This window comes from Clinocottus analis, unplaced genomic scaffold, assembly GCF_023055335.1.
Source record: "Clinocottus analis isolate CAN_PGR_092001 unplaced genomic scaffold, fCliAna1.0.p SCAF_1, whole genome shotgun sequence".
Taxonomy (NCBI): Eukaryota; Metazoa; Chordata; class Actinopteri; order Perciformes; family Cottidae; genus Clinocottus; species Clinocottus analis.
The window spans coordinates 12,160,849-12,176,814 of NW_027175820.1; the positions used below are offsets into that span (position 1 = coordinate 12,160,849).

General features: G+C 39.2%; 1 protein-coding gene across 10 annotated transcripts in view; it reads left to right on the forward strand.

The window, feature by feature from the left end:
• Window positions 1-4,813: 4,813 nt before the first annotated feature.
• plekha7b (pleckstrin homology domain containing, family A member 7b) overlaps window positions 4,814-15,966 on the forward strand; it is a 62,089-nt gene continuing 50,936 nt past the window's right edge. For 9 of the 10 annotated variants that reach the window (XM_068570596.1, XM_068568908.1, XM_068571037.1 and 6 more), the window contains exons 1-3: window positions 4,814-4,945; window positions 5,047-5,123; window positions 5,245-5,302. In XM_068570596.1, coding sequence (XP_068426697.1) covers window positions 4,863-4,945; window positions 5,047-5,123; window positions 5,245-5,302 — 218 coding nt within the window. In that variant the 5' untranslated portion in view covers window positions 4,814-4,862. Of the gene's footprint in view, window positions 4,946-5,029; window positions 5,124-5,244; window positions 5,303-15,966 lie in introns of all 10 variants that reach the window. The other variant, XM_068571202.1, reaches the window with a different exon arrangement.

Genomic DNA, 15,966 nt, shown 5'->3' on the forward strand with positions numbered 1-15,966 from the left:
GAGCGTCAACCGCAGTGGTCAGTTCAGCTCTCCGTCAAACAAACTAGCAAGTTCGGTTGCAGTGAATCGTACGTGGCGAGCGTTGCTGTATGACGAGGGAGCAAGTGGGCGGATACTTAGGGGGTTCGGATCCACACGGCAGTGTGAGAGATTGAAGTCACATGACTCAAGAACGATAAAGCCAGTGATGTTGGGTGATATGATACATAGTGGCTCTTGTTTTTAGGGAAGAATTTTTTTAATGACAATTTTCTGATAACTTGCGATTTATTTACCATTTTATATCCTGAGTAGAGTACAGACTAATACGTAGCATTATAGCTACATCTGTCTTGTGTATTATTTCATTCATGAAAAATATAATTGCTGTTAAACTGACTAAAGTAGGTGGGGCATACAACACCTCCTCAATTATTGTACTGCACAAGTGGTGGAAAAGGCTGTTCAAATAATTTACTGAAGTGGAAGTAATAATACTACAGTGTATAAATACTCTATTATAATCTAAGTATATGCCTTACTTTTAAAAAGTTACTGAAGTAAAAGCAAGAAACAGAAAATGCTTCATGAAGTATTAAAAGTAAAGGTGGAGCTAATTGGATTGAGTTAATGTTGTTTAATTAATAACTAGGCACTATATTAATAAGCATATAATCATATTTCATGCATTAATGTAAAATATTAATATTGTATGGACGAGGATTTTTACAGCGTACATTATACTGTGTTTTGGCTGACTCGGATATTCAGCTGTTGCAGCCTAAAAAGGCCGCTTGAGATTGCTGCTGCAGAAGGGAATATATCACATTTAGATTTTGGGGGATTTGGATAAAACAGGGTAAAACATTAGAAACAGCATTTTTTCAAATGGTATTCGGTAAAATACCAAACCTGAGTTTCTGGTTGTTGGCGCAGTGGGATGATTAGCCAAGTTGTGATTGCTAAGTTTTAATTTGGTTCCGCCTAGTTTGAATGAAGTTAAGTGAATAATCTTCACTGCAATTAACATTTTGACACAACAGACGAGCCAAGAAGTTGTTTACTTCTTGTAAAGGTATACACACATTGTAAATAATCAATTAAAATGGAAGTGTGTGTTAGGAGGGTGGGAGGACTGTCTACATTTCACTGAGCTGGCTCATCCTCAGCTCCTCCTGTCCACATGTCGAGGTATCGTTGGCCAAATTGCTCCTGCGGTCAGACAGCATGGCTTGCTGCCATCACTGTGTAAATCGGCTAAATTGTAAAGCGCTTGGATAATAAAAGCGCTATAGCAGTGCAGTCGTTTAGCATTTATAAAGGCATTGATTTGATCACTTTAGCATTGATGTTCTGTGCAGAACCATATACTCTATGACGTTATATACCATATTATACACACATATATAATCCCTGTATATAACCCCTGTCTCGCCAACAGAGGGCGCTACTGTTATGCATTGACTTAGTTACATGAATCCAGTATGTCCATAGACATGGAGAATTGGAAGTCCATGATAGTTTAACTGGCCAAATATGCTGGGAGCTACAATCAATAAGAAATACATGATACAAATGAGCTAGAAGCTGTGGTCTTTGGTATCTTTGCAGCAGCAGTAGTTGTTCTGTTTGAGTTGTATTATAAACAGTAAAAATAACAGATACAACAAATATTTAAACTGTGTTCTAATTAGATTCCATATTACCTTTACCCTCTTCTTTCAACGGCTTTTGAGCCCAGCTTGAATTAGAAGGCGTACATTTGCTGCCCAGGTTCTCTGTGCTGGAACTGTATCTGCCAGAACTAATCCCCCATAAAACAAATTACGAGTCTTGCGGACAATGAATTTAATTTGTATCTGAATTGCTTGACTTATGAGTAAATATAACATGCCTGCCCTGTATATTTCAGTGTAATAGTTATAATAATAATAAGCTGTAAGGTAATTAATCATTGCCATGGGTTTATAACTAACATATTAAGTAAAAACAATGCAAGAGCAGATGAGGAAGATCAGCACTTCTGTTTAATCCACAAATACAATGATTAAATGTGCCGCATAATGAAGCGCACACTACTGTCTAAATATATAAATGAAAAATTCAGGCACTTTGAGTCACCTGTACACACTCATGTATGTCCTGCTGAGATTAAGGGATAATTTGAAAAAATGCATTTGTCAAAAGATGTTATTGATTTCCTATGTGGGCATCTTGACATATAGATTAGGAAACAAACTGATTTGAGCTGAAGAGCTGAAAGTCAGGAAAGAACTAGAGAATCTTTATTACATTTTCTGCTCAGCACCGTTAGTAAGCTGTGATTCAGCGGGAGGAGGCTCTCTGAGGAGAAGACAATAACATTGAGTCACCTTGCTGCATTGAGCCGAGAAGCAGGAATCAGCAGCAGCAGTAGAGACCGTGCTGCAGCGCTGCACTGGACTGCGCATCAATTATGTGTGCATTTGTGTATGAATTAGTATGTATATGTGTGTGCGCGTGCATGTGCGTGTGTAGTGGGGATGATGATAAATCATAGCAAGGTCAAATACCAGCAATTGAGTGGGAATAGTGGATGATTACACTGCAGTATGGATGATGATCCAGCGACTTATGTGTTTCATTTTGCAGACTGGCAGAAGAATACACAAAACGTTACATCAGAACAGCATTGATTATTGATGAATGCAGACCTTATATGCTTGTTGCAGATATCTCACAGCTTGACCTTACAATTCAGAACACTAATTCCCAAAAATGAATGATATTTTCTGTTCTAATTGGGTGGTACATGCTCTCATCTACAATATATTTTCGATTACCACCTTTAGATTTTTCCCTTGAAGGTAAAACACAGTGAGACCAGAACATAGCACAAATTAAAGGACAAAAAAACTATAACAAAATACATCACAGGTGTTTTTTGATTAACTGCTCCATGGGTGATAATAATGAGGATGGAAACTGCTATCCTTTAGGTTTTCAACTGGGATTCGATCTAGTGATTGTAAAAATATATGATTCATATGATCAAGCCATTCAGTGCTGACTTAAGGCTCAAATGTACGTAAGCATGTGCATTTATTATGTTTCTCCAAATCGCCACATACCGTAGATCTAATTTACTTAATACAAAAACAATGTATTTCTTATTATGTATCCTACAAACGCACCATTTGTAAGGTTAAATTATTATAGCCGGACAAATTTTGTTCTTTGACTTTTCTCTCAACTGGAAGACAGTTTACAATGAATTGGTTTATTCACAGCAGCTGCAATATTTTTTTTTTTATAGAGGAAACGTTTTATCTCTTGCTGTCTTTGAAGAACAGTGCCTTAAACCACTGGAGAATGTTTCAACAAAGCATCCCCAAAAGGGAATCACAGATCAAATATTTATAATGTTGACAGATGCTCTCTGCTCGCCATACCGTATTATTTCTGTTCACAAAGGGCACATGAAGATTACTGTCATCTACACTCGCAGGAAACATACGGGGAGTATATTTCTTCATATCTTCCTATGATTTTATTTATTTATTATAAGTGTATTGGGATACGTTTTTCTTTCCCCCAGTTTAAGCATGTGATGTTACATCAAAAATAATGATAATGCAGTTACATAAGAGAGCATGATAAAGTGACACCTTACTGCTTGTCTCTTATATAATAACTCCTGTGCCAACACTACTGTGACTTTGACCATTGTCTGCCCTCACACAGCCCAAATGAAACATATGGGCGGCATTGGTAATTTGGGCACTTCTATTTGATGCAGCGTTAGCATTATTGTAATGTGTCCTGGTCAGGAAGGCTCTCTGTCCTCAAAGCGTGACTGCAATGAAGGTGATGTGAAGCTTACAAACTTGATCTAAAGCTTCCATCCGAGGACATACACTCATTCAGTCATGTACATGTCTGTGTACACAAACAAAGAAACACACGCACACACAAATATATGAATATATATACATATATATATATATATATATATATATATATATATATATATATATATATATATATATATATATATACATATATATATATATATATGTATATATATATATATATATATACATATATATGTATAGATATATAAATCTCTATATATATCTATATCTATATTGATCACTTTAGCATTGATGTTCTGTGCAGAATCATATACTCTACGACGTTATATACCATTTTTATATGTGTGTGTGTGTGTGTGTGTGTTGAAGTGTCTACAGGTAGCCACTGTCTGTTTTGATCCAACTTTGATTAAATCTGAACAAATCAATCATCTATAACCTACTTTTCATTTCTGTAGCCTCAGATATGGCTGCCAATGGCCTCTTAATAAGCCTCCGATAAACCATTTCTATCAGGATGCAGGGTTCCTTGGTTTATTTTCTATCTCTAAACAACAGTGTGTAACTGAACAGTATAGATGAGAACAATGCGGATAAACATTTATTTTGAGGTATTCGTGTAGACCTTCTGGTAGAGGACTTGGCCAAGGCAGGCCTATGTCCCAGTCATAAGTTCCAACTTTAACACGGTGCACTTCTGCTACACCCAGGAGGGCTACACCCTGCTTTTTCTCCGCAGTGGGCTTCCCTTCTCCTTGTAGAGCTTTACTTCAACTATCTAACGTCTCCATTCTGCTGTGGGAACAGGTAAACACTTCTTCAACTCAAATTACGTTTTTTTTTTTTTCTAAAACGGAAGAAAATCCCAAACGTGGAGGTGGTCTGTTAACGAGTTTGTTATTCGTCCCCTTTAAAAAAAAAAAAAAAAAAGCAGCCCTAGCGGTGGTTTTTTTTTTATCTTGGCTCCCTGTGAAAGTCTGCGGAGAGAGAGGGAGAGGGGGGGACGAGCCGAGCCGGAGAATAGAGATCATGGCGGCACCTCTCGGACGGGACACCCTACCTGACCACTGGTCGTATGGAGTTTGCAGAGACGGCCGGGTTTTCTTTATTAAGTGAGCGGAGTCAACTATTTACCGCGTAGTACTTTACTAAGCATTACTAAGCTGTTTAGTTGTTTTATTATCGCTCAGTAACAGGTGTCTCCTTCTTGCAGTGATAAAACTCATAGCACTACTTGGCTACATCCACGCACGGGCGAACCTGTTAACTCGGGGCACATGATACGGTCAGGTACGCGACAAACTATCCGATTTGTGGGACACCAAGGACACTTTTTCTTCTTCTTCTTCTTGCTGCAATGTGTTTTCTGCTTGTGGCGGGTCGTTCAGTGTGCTTTTTGTTCGCGTTACAGATTTGCCAAGAGGATGGGAAGAGGGCTTCACAGACGAAGGAGCCAGCTACTTCATCAAGTGAGTGGCTCGTGAGAGCATTGTTTCGCTGCAACATTTGATCCCATGAGCTGGTAGTTCCCTTTTCAACGAGCTGCGTGTGTGAAATGCCTCTTTATTCCATTCGTTTCCTCCCTGTCACCGTGCAGCTCGGACACGTTTGGTAACATGATAGAGTTTATCCTAAACGGCTGTGCTGTTAACACACTATTTGATCTGAAAAAAAAAACCCACATGTGTGCAGCTTGCAGGCTGCATAACAAGTGACACAGAAACACATCAGGATATGGATTAACACACGGGGGTCCCATCGGAGAGATGGGAGCAATTATCTCCGCCTGCATTGTTAATGGGAAGTGGCAGTGCCTGGACAGGAAGAGGGTTATTAAAATTCTCCTCACATCCTCCATGCAGGACCTCTACTCTCTCCATTAAATAGGTGCACAGCATCAGCATGTGTGTGTGTGTGTGTGTGTGTGCGCGCGCGCGTGCGTGCGTGTGTGTGCACGTGTGGGTGCTAGAGAGACTTAAAGGATTGCAGGAGAGGGGTGTGACTATGTGGTGACAGAGATGTATGGCATGATTGCGTTATTGAAGCAGAGAGGACAGGATTTACAAAGTCACACACCGCAGCGTGAAGTTGTTTTTTGTGTGTCAGATTTCTTCCCATGTCCTTCACAAATTGAAATTGCAGGATTCAAGCTTGAAAATCAGCAAAAGGCACCCACGCCATCACTATCACAACCGGCACATCTGTTATGTTAAACTTGAGGAATACGAATACATCACATTTGCATTTCCATCTGCACTGTTTTACGTTGGAAATATTTGTAAGGATTCTGGTCTGTACTGTGAGAGAAACAGAGGACACAAGTACAACCAGCAACATCATGCTGAAAGCAATCAGATAAGTCAGGCTAACAAACACAGACAGAAAGCCCACTGTAAAACAAAGTGGAGACAAATTCTCCTTCAGAGCTGTATCATTGTGAATTGCAATAACTCCTCCCATCGCAGCTTTAGGGTTTTGTAGTTCTACCAGCCGCCGTCCTGTCGTGACTCTTTTAGTTTTCTCCATTTGTTCCAGACAGAAGAGCTGTTTGGGAATGTTTTATGTCCAGATAGCTGCAGTCTTTCTCAGGTTGATTGGCAGATACCAGTTTGCAACACCGACTTAACATTACGACTACTTTTTGACATTTTGGCAAGAATGAGTATAAAACAGTGTAATTAAAGAGATACTATAATAGTTGAGCCAAACAAATGGATGCCAGTGCATTCAATAGACGCCTTGAAAGACATTCTGGCATCCAAAGACATAAAACTGTTTCAACTAACACATTTGTTGTTGCTGACACTTATAGGCTATTATGTGTAGAATAAGTGGTTTGTATGTTTCTCTCCATCACTCATTTTTCCTCTGTAAGAAGTGAGAACAATGCAACAGTTAAGTTGTGTGATATATGATAGCATTATTATTTTCTGTTGATGGAGTACTGCCATTTTGTCATTGTGAAGACGTTCATCTCTGGTGTTTTTTTATTTATTTATTGCGGACCTGGATGATTCCAGGTTTCTGCATGTGATTACAGGAAGTGTCGCTTATGTTAATCTTGCTTTAACCTGGCTAATCGAGCAGCACTCAGCTAGCTATGATATAAGAGTGGATACACAGAGCTATTTCATTTGTTACTACTTTGTTCTTAAAAACACTAGTTGGTTTGGGTTTAAAAACCTTCTCTCTAGGAATATGTAAACAGCTTTGGTGCAAAATATGTTTTGGTTATTGATGTTAACCACCTGAACCACTGAAGGCAGTGAAGATGGCTCTGGCTCATTGGGATTATTCCTGACATCACATAAAAAGAAATGAAAAGAGATTCGACAACTTGGACTATGGCCTCATTTTAGACCATTAAAATTATCACAAGTGTTTTAATACTACAGGGACATCCTCCATTAGCATTTAGTTGCAGTGAGTTTGTTTTTCTGCTTCAGGGGGCATTCATGGTTTTTTATGTCTGATGAAAGTTAATCTCTGACTCGTATCATTTTCTTGTCTTCATAAGAAACTCTCTTGACAGGCAGGCTCTTAAATCTAAACCAGTGCTCTCCATCCCAGTTCTCTTCTCTCGCTGAGGCAAATGGCAACAAACTCAAGCAGGAAGTCCACATGTTGCTGCTGTGACAACAATCCGTATTTTAGTAGTCTGTTGAAGGTGGACTTTAGCTAAGATGGAGTACAAAGGAGGGATTGTTCAGACGCGGCCGCTGGGGCAAAACTCACATTTATTTACACCTTGCTGTAGGCCAACCTGCAGACCTGAACTCTCTGATGAATAGTTGCTGATGTTATGTTTGTTGTTATTGCCAAAGTGTAAGAGTCTCAACTCAAACTGAGAATGGTTTAAGATACAATATAGGGTCAACTACGTAGTTTACATTACCTTTAATACACCAACAATAACAAATCAGTACATTTAGAGTTTGGAGCAGAAGATTCTCAAAACTAAAGGACAAGGTCTGTCACCATCTGAAACAGATTGAAGTAGAGCGTTTCTGACTGTCATACTTCTGGCAAATCTCCAAGGAAGTGACCCAATTTGGAAATCGTCTTCCGAAATCAACCTGTTCTCTGTCATGATAGGGCACAGATGAATCAGGTCTGTGCGTTGAGGTACATATGTGACGGAATTAATTTAAGTTAGGAATTTGACAGCGAAAGAAGAAGAAATTTCACGCGACGATGAGATGCTTAGTGTATAATAATTATGTACAGTACAACTAATGTGTCTCTTATATGGTTGAAACTTGGGAAAGTTCAGTTAGATTTACACTCCACCACATCGCTGGCACTCACTGGGGATTGGAAATGTGCAATTCTGTAGCTCTCTGAGGGAAAAATGACCCCACTGAGGTACAATGGTGTCCTGTTGAGGACACAGTTCACATTGTTGAGGAAGCCTATGATAATGTGGGAGGGAAGTCCAGGAAGAAGTGTGTGATGTAAAACCCTCACCAAAAAAGGCTTCTGTTTCAGCTTCACTTACTCATCAGGTGTGATAACTCCATTAATATTTCATGCTGTTTATCTTCCCGTTCTCCTGCTGCTTGTTATGTTTTTATGTTGTGCTTGCATTTTTTAACTCGCTGACTATTTCAGGACAGTATGAGTTAATTAACCATGGGATGGTTTGGGAGTTTTGAAGCAGGGCATTTTAATAGGGGATAAAAAACAAATTTAGTATCCCTACACGCCCTTATCTTTAGACTGTCTAATGAGGCTTTCTGTTTCCGCGAATACAGCAAATCAGTACCTCATTGCTGAGTTCAAAACATCATTTCCAAAAAATATAGAGGGAAAAATTGCACCTGAGGTCCTTCAAATGATCTTTGCCCTTGCAGATTGTAGATTATTTTAACATGGACGATATCTCTGTGTAATTCTAGGGTAATTTCATTGTTGTTCTGTCAAGAAAAATAAATGCATTCCAATATTCATGGACTACTAAAAATGTATTTAACCTGAGCTATTTAGGAACACTGTGTCTCTTTCTATAACTGTCACATCTTTGACAGTTTAAAAGTGTGGTAAAACTTCTAATGTGTTTCTTTGTGCAGAGCCATTCTGGGTCAGCTGCATCACAGTGGATTTAGGATATGAACTTTAAAGTGTTTTCTCGACTGGTCCTCCTTTGGGCTCAGGCAGGAAGACAGTCCCGTTTTGTTTTTTCCAGAAAGGCAAAGAACTAGCAGAAGCTCACTCTTTTTTTTAGAAATGGACAATCCTCAAACATCATCTTTTATCACAAGCATTAGCCAGACTTCCATTGGTTGTTGTAGGTGAGACCAACTAGATTTAGAAGTAACCTTATGTTTGCTCAAAGAACCATGCATGTAAAGGACTTTGACATCACAGAATATCATTCGGATTGAGCTTGAGGGGGCTTATTGAGGGAGCTGAAAATACCAATAGGTAATATATTTAGTTGGTGCAGGTGTGTAGGTCTGCCCTCAAACTTGCTTATGCGGTGCCCTCCTTGAAGACAGTGTTGTCTTTGCCCTGCAACTCCAAGTCTAAAGCCAGCTGAGTATCGCGATCAACAGACTACTGTTGGAACCTGATGCCGTGTCTTCAGACTCTTTTAGTGTAGTTCATGCAATGTTTCCAGGGTTGCTCAGCAAGGAAACATGTTGACACAGAGTCATCAAACGAGCTACAGCTGTGTATTTTTCTTTTTGGGAAAATCTTGGTTTTACTGAATCTGCTTTTTGGCTATAAAATCTGCATGATGCCTCTTTGTAGTCTTCAAAGAGCTTTTTTCGACTGACAGGTTTCTGTTTACAGGAGAGATGCTCGATAAGCACGGGATCAGCACATGCATGTTAACATTCAAATTAACAACCAAGCTGCATTATGGTTGTATCTTTTGTGTATTTACTTTATTTACTTCCACAATGTATGTTCTTCAGCCCACTAAACTACGTCTCAGAAATCATGCTCATTTATTTGTACATATTTGTTGTGTAAGATGTATATAGTTTTATATATATCATACATTATTTCATCAGCATTATACGGATACATTATAGACTAACACTGTCTCAGATACACATCACTTCTGCAGAATCCTGTGTGTTAGCTCAGTTCAGTCTCTCCCTTTATCTTCCCTTCCTCGAGCTGTTTATTGAGACAGTGACCTTCAGCTGAAAATAGATGCTCTAAAATGTTGGTGTCATTCCTGACAGGCACAATCCTGATGGATTATATTAGCCATATCTTTGAAAAATATTTTTTTTAAAACATCACTTCTATGACAGGGGACTGAAAAGCACTCCAATCCCACCATGTTGCAGGAAATGCTTTGTCAAGTTCGACTTCCTCCCTTTATGTTTTTAAGTGACTGCTGGTTGGAGAATGTAGTCAAAGGCTTTATTCTCTTCTGCATTATTCAGTGAATGAACAATCATCATCATGCATTTAATTGTACTTGCTGATACAATTAGAAAATGATCAAATTATTCAAAGCATACATTGTATGGCCCTTGCTCGTTCTTATTGCAGCATCAACGTTCTAGTTTTTGAACCAAATATCAGCTTCTTAGGGCATGCTGCCTCATTTTAATTTAACACATCCTTGCATTAAAGCATAAACAATTTATCCTGTTAAAATGACAACAGCGCACATGCCAACGCCGCAAAAAATGTGCATTCAATGCCAAGGAATTGCAAATGGGATGTTGGTGAGGTAGCGAGTTCTCTCACACTTATATGGTGATTTATGTTGACCATTAGTTATTATCAGTAGATCCTGGTATAATGTTTAAATCGTATCCAGCTATTATGTTTGTGCATCTATCTTTACTCCGTGCTTGTGAGACGACCTGAGCAGTGAGGACGCCGTTCGATAAATAGAGCTGTGTTGTCAAAGTCCTGCCATTTGGTGACTTATTACGAGACATGTGACCGTTAAACAATACATACTGTATAGATCTGTCGGGGAATACAAATAGAGTTGGAGATTAAGGCAGTGGACTGAATAAAGACAATGAAAACAAAGATTAGATTGAGAGTCTGGTACAGTGGCCGTTTGTGCTGCCGCATACAAAGAATGCTTTCCATCAGGCCTTGTTTGACTTGCAATATTTAACTCACAAACCTGCAATGAATGAATACAAGAATGAATACATTAAGAGCTGCGGGCCTGAGGTGTTCTCTGTGGGATGATACGTTTTCTAGAATGAGTCATTTACCGTCCGAGCAGCTTGAGCTGGTTGACCAGTCGGAGCTGGAGCAGGAGTCAGAGCAGAAACAGGGCAGGGGAGATGCCCGAGCCGGGATGGGGACCTGCTGCTGCAGTTGCCTGCCCTTTGGCCAGGGGACTGACTTGGCTGATCAGGAAAAAGAGGTGGTTTCTGAGCTGGAGCCCTCCAGTTTGGAGGAGGAGAGGGAGATTGTGATAAGGTAATGCTGGTTTACTGTTAACAGTTAACTTTTGTCTTTTGCTTTGTGTAAAATAAATGTTTTCATACATAATAAGACTACAATCTAATTGTAACATGCTGTGATGATGTACAGCAGGAGGAAATGGAAATGGAATGCAACATAAATCTAATTGATATAGAAAAACAAAACATGTTGCTCTTTTTTCGTGTCGCTCTTTTAATATTGTTAAAGAAGGAACCTCTGCACCTGAGTAAATGCAGCTGCCCGTCTGGAGTAAAGAAGGAGTTTGTGTAGCCTCCCTCTGATTGAATTCAGATGACAGATCTTTCTGCCGCATTCTGTCAGAGCCTGAGTGCGACTTGAGCCACTGCAGAGAGAAGCAGGTCCCACACTGCTCCCATCTCACCACGTGTGTGAAGAGAAGTGATTAGTGAGCAGCCACAAAGGTGCAAGATGGATGTTGTGTAAAAAGAGAAAGCCTTTCTCGAGAGCATATCTCAGACCAGAAAACGTTTCAGGAATTACTGATTTAATCTTTTTTGTCAAAGGGATTCTTTGATGTAACCATGATGAACAATAAAAGATATACTTTAAATGAAAGAAAGCTCATATCAGCAGTAGAAAATCATAAACAATAGTGTAATGCCTTTGTTTTTCAGCAAGCATAGGGCATTTGCATTTAGATAAAAAGAGCTAAGATTCAGTCAACGTATCTATTCGTATCCAAAGTTAAGATACTGCATGCAAAGTGTTTCACTTAGTTCGACAATCACACTGCTTCAGATAATTTGCTTAAATCATCACATACATGCTACACATAGACAAAACCATGTCACCTATTTTATCTGAATTATTTATTCATAGTATAACATAAATTATAAATGTTTTTTTTAAAATATTTTCAATGGATCAAAGATTTGTGTGAGAAAGGTGTCACTTGTAACAAACCAACACAGGATAATATATTAACTCTGCAATCTTCTCAGCTCTAAAAGCAGTAAGACAAAGTTAGTGACTAGTTATATAGTGGGAAACTGAGCCGCTAAAGAGAAGAGTATTTCCCTCAGGGTTTGATGAAGGCTACGAATAGAGAGATACGTGTGTGTGTGTGTGTGTGTGTGTGTGTGTGTGTGTGTGTGTGTGTGTGTGTGTCATTATGGCAAAACCTGGTCCTCGAGAGAAACACCTGCTGCAGAAGGAACGACCACAGGAACGCTTTTGAGCCAGGTGTTTATTTCTTTCCGTCTGTGGAAAGATTTTGTCACTGTGACGGCATCACAGCTGTGCAAGATACAGTCATGAAACTCGACAAATATAATGAAGTCTGATTTCTAAGATAAGTGAGGTCCGAGTGGATGATGTGAAGATGGTCTTTAGCTTAAGCTGCTTTTGGCAAATTGGAATATTGGCTGCACAAAGTGATCATCTCACAGCAACAGGGGCCCTGCTTCCATCCACGATCCCAGGCGGTCCTTCTGTGTGGAGTTTACACATTCTCCCTGAGGCAGCGCGGGTTCCCTCCGGGTTCAAAGACATGCAGCTCAGGTTAATTGGAGGTGTGAATGGGAGAGTGAATGGTTGTCTGTCTCTATATGTGCACTGCGATAAACTAGCGACCTGTCCAGGGCTCCAGCTCCAATAGGACAATTGGTTTGGAGAATGGAATATTGGCGACTACTGCATTTTAACAGTGTTTACATGCACCCAAGACACCAGATTGTTGCAGGAACTCAGGTTATCATAGGAAGTTGGAGAACAATAAGACTTGTTAAATACAAATTGACCTTGAACCTTACTGAATCTTCTGCCCTACGGTCTTGTTTGATGAGGAAATGGTACCATGTCTTGATTGGAAGTGAATTATTTTTTAGGCAGTTTGCAAGTTCTCTTTTGTACTCACAACTATTTTTCACCTTGAAGCACCTCGGTTCAGATCTGGTCTGACATGTATTTACTGATCATCGGATCATAGGAGCATGAGGGTGCTTTGTATTGTTTCACTCTATACAATATTTCTGCAGATATATTATCTTAAGTCTGAATAACCACTTAATAAACACTTTAATAGGCTTATGTTCAGCAGTAGATTGAGTGAATGTGCTCTGAAAAACGTTTCTCATTTGGGATTACTTGATTAAATATTGCTGTTCCTATCACATGATTATTGAGTGTGACAAAGATAAATGAAGAGGCCTGTCTGGCGAATGTTACAGAGAACAGATCTGGTTGTTCGGGCAATTTCACTCACTGCAGCATTTATTGAACAAATTGATTACACAGCTGTGTGAGACTCTCAAAGCAGTCCAATGTAATTTGCTTTGGTGCAGAGATGCAAAGCTAATTCCTCATTCATCATCTGATTGATTCTCTGTTTTAGTATTCTGAATTGTCTTTGTGATTTGAAGATTTAAGGTAACTGTGATTTGTCTTGCCCTCCAACCATCCAATGTTTGTCTGTTGAGTGAGATGAGGCTTGGATTTGCAGCAAAGACAGAACGGATTGATTTTTCTTATTCAGAAGTTTTAAAATCACTGTAAGTACGGTTTGACTCAGGGATGATGCATGTGCTTATCTGTCAGGGAGACCTGGTGGAGCGTGTGCATATTTAAAGTGATGTTCTGTAGGGAGCCACTAGATATTGCTATTGAGTCTTTGTCTGTTTGACAGTTTTGATGGAGTTTTACATTTGTTTCAGTTGTATTTCATCAACTATTAATACATGCCTTTCTTATTGTGAAAGCTTGTGTCAACTTCTTGTGCAAAATAAATGATATGTATTTAAGTTTAAATTCATAACTGAGTTTAACTCTTGATTGGTCATGTGATGAATTATGATGTGGTATACAAATAGGTTTGGGATTGATTGCTTTTTGATTTGCTAACACAACAAGCTAGAGTTATTATAATAGCGTTGTTTTGTCATACAACAGCCAAGAAACATTGGAAGCAGGTGATAGTGAGGTATAAATGCTGACTTAGCTGTCCATCCTACGCATTACCTTAAACCACCCTTGGCTGGCCCTCTGCTCTTATCTATATGTCTGTCTGTGGATTATTGAACCGTGGCTGCAGCAGCCACTCAGCTATAGTCTGCCCTCCATCCTCTCTTCCTGACCGATGGGGATGTGATCTGATAAAGAGGACTTGGGGTGAGACTGAAGGCTCTGGTTGCAGTCAGAGACCAAGGTCAGCTCTTTACATTGACCGGACAACACATTCCTCTTCCTCTTCTTCTTCCTCTACCTATTCGTTTACCTCTTCCGGGGGGTTAAACAATGGAGTGTTATCATTGTATTCTTCCCTGGACAGGCTAAGTAAAGCTCTGTACTGTAAGTGCTGGCAGTGTAACTGAGTGATCCAGGGTAGAGAGAGAGGGCTGAAACAGCAGTTATCCTCCTATCTGACACCACTCTTTGTGCCTGTTCCAGCACACACACCTGGCTCTGTGCACACAGTTAATACAGTCTCAGTTAGCATACGTTCAGAGAACAGAAAGGCACACTCGCTATTGGTCGTCTTCAGGGTCAGTTTTGAATGGGACTTACTGCTCTCCACATATGATCACGAACTGGTGAGTAGCAATGTAGAGACATGTGAGATTGAATGGACTCTTCACCTATCAAACTCATACTGAGAGTATGCTATAACGCAAGACAAGGGGGATTTGTCTATTGTGTATTTATATGTATTTCAATCACTTTGTAATCGGAATATCTGTTCATTTCAGTTGTGGTCATATGTTTATTGAGGGGTACGCCATTGGTTGTGGCCAATGATGGAGTATAAATATATTTTACTGCAGTGAAGTCAAAGACCTGCATTCCAAATAATTAAAACTATCAATAATTCAAGTATTCATTGTGACCTCCTCCTTCTCCTTGTTATTTTATTTTATACATGTAATTGGATTATTACTGCATTACTATTGCACTGTATGGGTAGTGTAATCCATAATAATGCATCATACTTCATAAACTGATCACATTTTGTATGTTCAACCTAAATCTGCAAGGTAACTATACTACAGAATATCTGTCTAACAAATGTGATGTGAAGTAAAAAAGTTAAACATTCCCACTGAAATTTGTAGAAGTATGAAATAATTTAAATCCTCAAGTAAAGTGGCAGTAACCCAGAATTGTAATTATCAACAGTACTTCTGTACTTTGTTACTTTCCACCACAGGCTGAGGGTGGGTGTTGGTTATTATTTATGTCGTAATCATGCTGAGATCATTCTTTTAGTATTTCAAAAATATTCCCCTTTAGACCTTTTCATGTAATAAGTTGTTTTTTAAACCCTTATTTCATTAAAGAATGTGTAACTATTTGCATCTTTGTAATTTACAGACACTTTAGATCCATTGTTTTCCATTGTATAGCTGTTTTACATTTAAATGACAAGCAAGTTGCAGTTAGTTCAATGCAGTGAAAAGGACTACTGTAAAATAGAGCTAATGTAGAAATGACCACAGGTAGTGGTTGGACCCAGAGATCTAGTGCGCTTTTATCATCTCCACAGCGTTGAAGTGGTCTTTACTATCTATGCTAACGAGATGTGACACACAGTATAGATGGATGAGAAAGAGCAACAGAGGGTGAAACTCAGGGGAGAAGGGCAAAAGCAGCTGGATGCATTACCTACATGTTAGTGTGTGGAGGTATGCAAGTCAGTTTAATCTGTGAGATGCCTTCCTGAGTCCTTCCTAGTCTCTTTAGCTGTTAGGTCATAGCCAAG